The 7,125-nt window shown below is 43.2% G+C and overlaps 1 protein-coding gene across 10 annotated transcripts in view; it reads right to left on the reverse strand.

Annotated features, from left to right (window-relative positions):
* Positions 1-3,720, reverse strand: part of mtus1b (microtubule associated tumor suppressor 1b) — a 42,608-nt gene extending 38,888 nt beyond the window's left edge. For 2 of the 10 annotated variants that reach the window (XR_013450599.1, XR_013450600.1), the window contains exon 1: positions 3,313-3,719. Coding sequence is in view for 6 of the 10 variants with exons in the window: in XM_078080190.1 (XP_077936316.1) it covers positions 3,313-3,631 (319 nt within the window). In the remaining 4 variants the exon portion in view is untranslated. Of the gene's footprint in view, positions 1-3,312 lie in introns of all 10 variants that reach the window. The other 8 variants (XR_013450597.1, XM_078080193.1, XR_013450598.1 and 5 more) reach the window with 7 other exon arrangements.
* Positions 3,721-7,125: the final 3,405 nt, after the last annotated feature.

A 7,125-nucleotide genomic window follows, 5' to 3' on the forward strand; every position in this document is an offset into this window, starting at 1 on the left:
GTCTATCGCCCAAAGTTGGCTGTGTGCAGGATAAGCGGTTCTGCAGATGGATGAATGGATGGTCCGAAAAAGAGAATACATCCAGTGAGCGGCAGTTGTTTGACAAAAATGGCTTGTTGATTGGAGAGGTCAGAGGAAAATGGGCGGACTGGTTCAAGATGATAGAAAGGCAGCAGTAACTCAAATAACCACTCGTTACAACCAAGGAATGGAGAATACCATTTGTGAACGCACAATACGTGAAACCTTGAAGAAGTGAGCCACAGCAGCAGAAGACCACAACGGGGGCCACTCCTGTCAGCCAAGAACAGGAAACTGAGACTACAATTCACACATGCTCACCAAAATTGGACAATAGAAGATTGGAAAAACGTTGCCTGGTCTAAGAAGACTCGATTTCAGCTGCGACATTCAGGTGGTAGGGTCAGAATTTGGCGTAAACAACATGAAAGCATGGATCCATCCTGCCTTGTATCAACCGTTCAGGCGGCTGGTGATGGTGTAATGGTGTGGGGGGTATTCTTTTGGCACACGTTGAGCCCTTTAGTACCAATTGCACCTGGTTTAAATGCTGTAGCCTACCTGAGTATTGTTCATGACTATGTCAATATCTTTATGACCACAGTGTACCATCCTCTACCATGTCACAAAACTCATATCATCTCATCCCATCATTAATGGCGACTTGGTGTTTTGCTCCATGGGGTTCGAATCCTGTTCATTCCAAACTTTCCTTTAATATATTTTCTTAAATAAATGTCCCACGTGGCTGTGGTGTAGTGCTCACGTATACAATCGTAAACGCTGCAAAGGATATGCGATGCCTTTTGAAAAGATTTTCAGCAATGTTTAGTGAATGTGTGACGAATCGGGAAACAAGGGCAGACAGAGCTGTTGTTGTGGAGTAAACACAAACACACAGGCGTAGTAGGTTTTAAAACCAGTTGGGTTGGAACACCGGCACCTTTTCTTGCGTACCACTACTTCTCGCATTTAGTGTTACGTGCCTACTGGTTTTTGAACCTACTGGTTTGACTACGCGTGCGTGTTTGTTTCCCCCCTACAGGGGCAGATGTTGTCTGCCTCGGTCACCTGATTCGCTCAAATGTCCTTTGCAGCGATTACGATTCTATAAGTGAGCACTACATCACTGCCACGTATGAAGAAATACATTGAAGAAAATATATTTATTAAAAGATTGCCTCGACCTGGATTCGCCACTCAAGCTTATACAGTTCCTTGCTGTTTTCTATACATCTCATTAAATTGTACATTGTCAGTGGCTAGAAAACGTTTTGGTTTAGAGTTAACCAAGACAGCTGGTTTTTGGTGGGCGTATCGTGGAACACTTCCAAACATGTGTATCGATACTTTTTTTGCGGGGCTGCATCCTTGCACCACCGAACCATTTGGACAAAAGGGGGTATTCTGTTCAGACTGTCATACAGTGGCGTGCATCACAGCCACTTAAGAAAGTAATTTAAGAAAACATTTATTTGTAAGGAGCTAAGGGGCAGAGTGGTGGAGGGGAGATATATTCGGAAGGCGGGCCACCTAAACGAGCGTCAGAAATGGAACTCATCAAGATCAGGTGTGCCAGGAGACACACCTGGACCTCATGTCGTCCAGGGGCTACATAAGGAAGATGAAAGGAGTACTGAAGGAGAAGACAGTTTGGGGAGAGGGCCTTGGTAAACCGGATAGCGGCCCGGGGCGCTTAAGCTGTGTTTAGGTTTTGCTGGCTGCTGGAATTACCGGAGTGGTTTATTTTGTGTTTTTGAAGGATTGATTAAAATGTCTCTGAAGACACCCTCTGCCTCTTGACTGCTGCGCTGCCATTTATTCACCATCCTCCGTGCCATCCTGTTACATACTAAAAGATCGCCACAATCTGGATTCGAACCCTCTCGAGCAAAATAACAACACGTTTTTGGGCGATTGCGCTAAGCAGTTAGCCACTCAAGCTTCAGAGTATCCATTGATTTTTCTTTACTTTTTCATTGAATTGTATACAGTTGTAAACCTTTTGGTTCAGGGGGGACCAAGACAACTGGGTTTTGGTGGCCGTGTCGTGTCGAACATGTGTTTGTTGGTGCTTTTTTGCGATGCTTGATAGTTATTTACACATTACATCCACATTGTTAAAAAAGTGCTTTACAGACGTGAAATCCGAAAATACACCGGGGATTCACGCAATCAAGCAATCACGTTGATAGCGATGATCAGTATAAAGGGAGAATTGCAAACTTTGTGCAACCTCAATGGATACTCTCAAGCTTGAGTGGCTGACCGCTTAGTGCAGTCGCCCCAAAACGTGTTATTTTGCTCGACAGGGTTCGAATCCAGATTGTGGCGATCTTTCATTAAATATGTTTTCTTAAATTACTTTCTTAAGTGGCTGTGATGCACGTCACTGTACGACAGTCCGAACAGAATACCCCCTTTTGTCCAAATGTTTCGGTTAATATACCTCACTAGACCGTCCTATAGCTCAGCTTAAGACCTACCTTTCATTTCAATAATTATAATACTAAATAATAAATAAATTACCAGTCAACTTGTCCTATTTGTAGAACAGTAAAACTGCCTGTTTCTCTCTCCCTTTCTCTCCTCATTAAATATGACAAACATCACAGATTTTCAAGTTTGTTGTTTGTTTGTTTTTTAGGAAACGTCTTACCAGCGGTGCTAATGTTGTGGTGAATTTATCACCAAACAACGTTGAGGGATTGCACAAACAACCGTCGGTTGGTCTGATGCTGCACCAACAACACAAAGCGACAGACCAGGAACAAACAACAACCTGAAACTCCCTTTAGTATAAAACAAGGTAAGAGAAACGGAGAAACTAAAACAAAAAGAAGGACAACAGAGGAAAGGAAAAAGAAAATAAGTGATAAAGAGGAAAAAACATCCCCATTTGTTTTTTAATTTCCAAGAATTAGAAAGTTTTGCTGTTATGAAACACTGCAGCTAGAACACACTAACATGACGGGATCTTATGTCACCAGCTGAAAACACACCTGTATAATAAGTGTGTAAATCCCAAAACAGCGTGTGCTAGGGCGTGAAAAACCGTGTGAATGTGTGGTATGTGGAATGGTCTGCAGTGTCAGCCTGCTCATTTCCTGAGTCTACTGCAGCGACCCTCACAGACAACTTTGAAGTGCTTTGTCGAGCAAAGCAGACCTACAATGCATGTGGAGTATGTCCCTGTGTGTTTACATTTACGGCATTATGAATGAAATGTGTCCTACCAGAAATAGCTCATGTTTATGTCTCTACAACAATGCAGACACTACATTGACTCACCCTGGCACTGACTTTGTCTCGACCGCGTTGGAGTTCCTCCTCCAGCACTCTGTCCACCCTCTCCAAATGTGGAGCCATCAGTAAGGGTTTTCCTGCGCCTAGGGATCCCCTGTCCTGGAGGTCCATGACTCTTGCAGGACCATAGAGGTGGAGGTGGTCCCAAGGGCCCTTTCCCTACTCTAGTGCCTCTCTGTTGCTGGCTAGAGTTTGGCCCCAGCTTTGAGGAGACTTTCTGTAGAAAGACATGACTTTTACCGACAGTGTCCCAGCCAAGTGGTCCCAGCTCCGAGCTGCGCACTGAGACCATGGTGTTAGCCATTCCCTGCTCAGTCAGAAGTATGGAATAGGGAGGTGGTAAAGGAGCAGAGGGGAGGAGTGAGAGAATGCGTTAAGACAGAAGGGGTGGAGGCGAAAAGAGCCAGGAAAGAAGAGGTAGGAGAGGGAATTGGCAGTGTGCTGCAACTACAAAAGGGGTAAAAAAAGAGGTTGTATTATGTTGTACACTCCCATCTCTGTCTTACGTCCTCCGCCAACCCTTCATGTTCCACCCCCACTGACTCTATAAACACTAGCACACATGGAGTGAGTTTGTGGATTGTAGCCGGACATTTATCTCAGACTCAACTAAGCAGAGACTGCTTTGTCATGTATTTACTGTATATAATTGTCCTAACAGAGCATCAGGGACATGAGAGAGTGAGGAAGAAGTTTGAGAATGTCCACATCCGTTCTTAAGTTAACTAAGGTCACAACATTTACTAATAAAGTTAATTGTTCCCTGTTGCCTTAATGTACAGAATCAGAGTCAAAGGGGATGAAACACTCTAAACGGTTCTTGTAATTGGAGCGTCCTCGACTTTTAGGCTGAGCCAAGAGACTACTGTAGCATACCAATACACACAAAATCATGTGTTGACATGCAAGTTGGAAGCTGGGCTGAGCCTAACTGATGCTCACTTTAATAATACATAGATAGGTGGATAGTTAGTTAGATAGGAATGTTACTGCACACGTGTAACCCTATTTTTCTGAATTTCAATGTAAGGCCGTTATGACAATAATTAAGTGAACAGTTTACAGTGATCCTTTACACATCTGAAGTCATACCAGTATGAGTATCAAGAGTATCAAGAAATACCGAGACAATTACTTATAGCCATAATCAACAATTACACAGAAAAAAGCATTGACAGTTATTTGCACATATTTGTTTCTGAGACACATTAGTCAACTATGAGTGAGTGGAGAGCCCGGTTGTCCTCCAACCAGAGGATTGGTGTTCCGATCCCAGGCACTGTCATCAATGTCTATGTGTCCATGTGACCTTGGGCAAGACACTTGACCCAACATTATTGCTCCAGTGACTACAGTGTGTGATATGTGGTATGTTAGCTACTGACACTGTGTATGGTAGCTCCGGTGTGTGAATGGATGTGAATGAAGTGTTAATGAGCTTTGAGTGGTCAGTAGACTAAAAAAGTGCTATACAAGTACAGTCCATTTGTCACTGTACATACAGATACATGCTACCACAACAGAGTACATATGCTGTAGGTTCCAGTCCCGGCGGCCCCATGTCTCAAGTCGAAGTGTCCCTGAGCAAGACACCTAACCCCTAATTGTCTACCAGTAGACCGCGATCGACTGGTTGGGCACTCCTGTTCTAGATGGTTGTGCAACAGCAATTTTCTTTATAGCTTTGATCTTCTTTATACTCTCTATATTGACATTTGAGAGATGGTCCAATCCGTTCGCTGTGGGGCAATGTGGGCAGATTCTATGATCTATGTGTTGATAATAAATTAAAGCTCTGGACAACATGTTCTTCTTAGGATTTTATTATCAACCAGGAAACAGGCTACTATCGGCCATAGCCTTCGCCGAAAAACAAACCAACTGCACTGGAGCACTAGGATTTTTGGGCATTAATTTACTTAATATCAATTTGGGAAAATGAACCTTCTTTAAACTCCTTAGAGTAAACATTATGCAGTTGTACAAAGATGATTACTTTGGTTCACATTGAACCACACCCACAAACACACGCACACACACCCAAGTTTCAGAAGTGCATGAAGATTAATTGCGGTTGGGAAACTTTTTTATATAGGATCAGGAATACAGATATTATTGTTTTGCTCTATTCATTTTGTTAGATTTGTTTGTTTAGTCCTTTTGGTTGACTTGCTTTCCCGACCAAAGGACATTTTCATTTCTAGCAATAGTGAGGTATCAGGAAAGTGTATAATACACTTACTTGCATTTTTTAACAAAGAATAAGAATAAAAGTGACACTTAATAAGGATTTAAAAATGTGGTTTAACCATGTGAATTTTAAATTGTGAAATTAAATATTAAAATCCCTCTGATGGCACTCCTCATTCATACCGTGCATCTGGAAAGTATTCACAGCGCTTCACTTTTTCCACATTTTGTTATGTTACAGCCTTATTCCAAAATGGATTAAATTCATTATTTTCCTCAACATTCTACACACAACAACCCATAATGACAATGTGAAAACTTTTTTGCAAATCTGTTAAAAATAAAGAACGAAAACATCACATGTACATAAGTATTCACAGCCTTTGCTCAATACTTTGTTGAAGCACCTTTGGCAGCAATTACAGCCTCAAGTCTTCTTGGGTATGATTCCACAAGCGTGGCACACCTATTTCTCCCATTCTTCTTTGCATAACCTCTCAAGTTCCATCAGGTTGGATGGGGAGCGTCTGTGCAAAGCCATTTTCAGATCTCTCCAGAGATGTTCAATCGGGTTCGAGTCAGGGCTCTGGATGGGCCACACCAGGACATTCACAGAGTTGTCCTGAAGCCACTCCTTTGTTCTCTTGGCTGTGTGCTTCAGGTCGTTGTCCTGTTGGAAGATGAACCGTCGCCCCAGTCTGCGGTCCAGAGTGCTTGGAGCATGTTTTCATCAAGGAGGTTTCTGTACATTGCTGCATTCATCTTTCCCTCAATCCTGACTAGTCTCCCAGTTCCTCCTGCTGAAAAACATCCCCACAGCATGATGCTGCCACCACCATGCTTCACTGTAGGGATGGTATTGGCCAGGTGATAGCAGTGCCTGGTTTCCTCCAGACATGACGCTTGGCATTCAGGCCAAAGAGTTCAATCTTTGATTCATCAGACCAGAGAATTTTGTTTCTCATGGTCAGAGTCCTTCAGGTGCTTTTTTGCAAACTTTTTACAGAGGAGTGGCTTCCGTCTGGCCACTCTACCAAACAGGCCTGATTTGTGGAGTGCTGCAGAGATGGTTGTCCTTCTGGAAGGTTCTCCTCTCTTTATAGAACAACGCTGGAGCTCTGTCAGAGTGACCATCGGGTCACCTCCCTGACAAAGGCCCTTCTCCCCCAATCGCTCAGTCTGACTGGGCGGGGAAGAGTCTAGGAAGAGTCCTGGTGGTTCCAAGCTTCTTCCTTTTCCAGATGATGGAGGCCACTGTGCTCATTGGGACTTTCAATGCTGCAGAAATCTTTCTCTGCCCTTCGCCAGATCTGCACCTCAATACAATTCTGTCACGGCGGTCTACAGATAATTCCTTGGACTTCATGGCTTGGTTTATGCTCTGATATGCACTGTCAACTGTGATACCTTATATAGACAGGTGTGTGCCTTTCTCAATCATGTCCAATCAACTGAATTTAGCACAGGTGGACTTCAATCAAGTTGTAGAAACATCTCAAGGATGATCAGTGGAAACAGGATGCACCTGAGCTAAATTTTGAGTGTCATGGCAAAGGCTGTGAATACTTGTACATGTTATGTTTTCGTTCTTTATTTTTAACAGATTTG

This window comes from Gasterosteus aculeatus, chromosome 9 (assembly GCF_964276395.1).
Source record: "Gasterosteus aculeatus chromosome 9, fGasAcu3.hap1.1, whole genome shotgun sequence".
Taxonomy (NCBI): Eukaryota; Metazoa; Chordata; class Actinopteri; order Perciformes; family Gasterosteidae; genus Gasterosteus; species Gasterosteus aculeatus.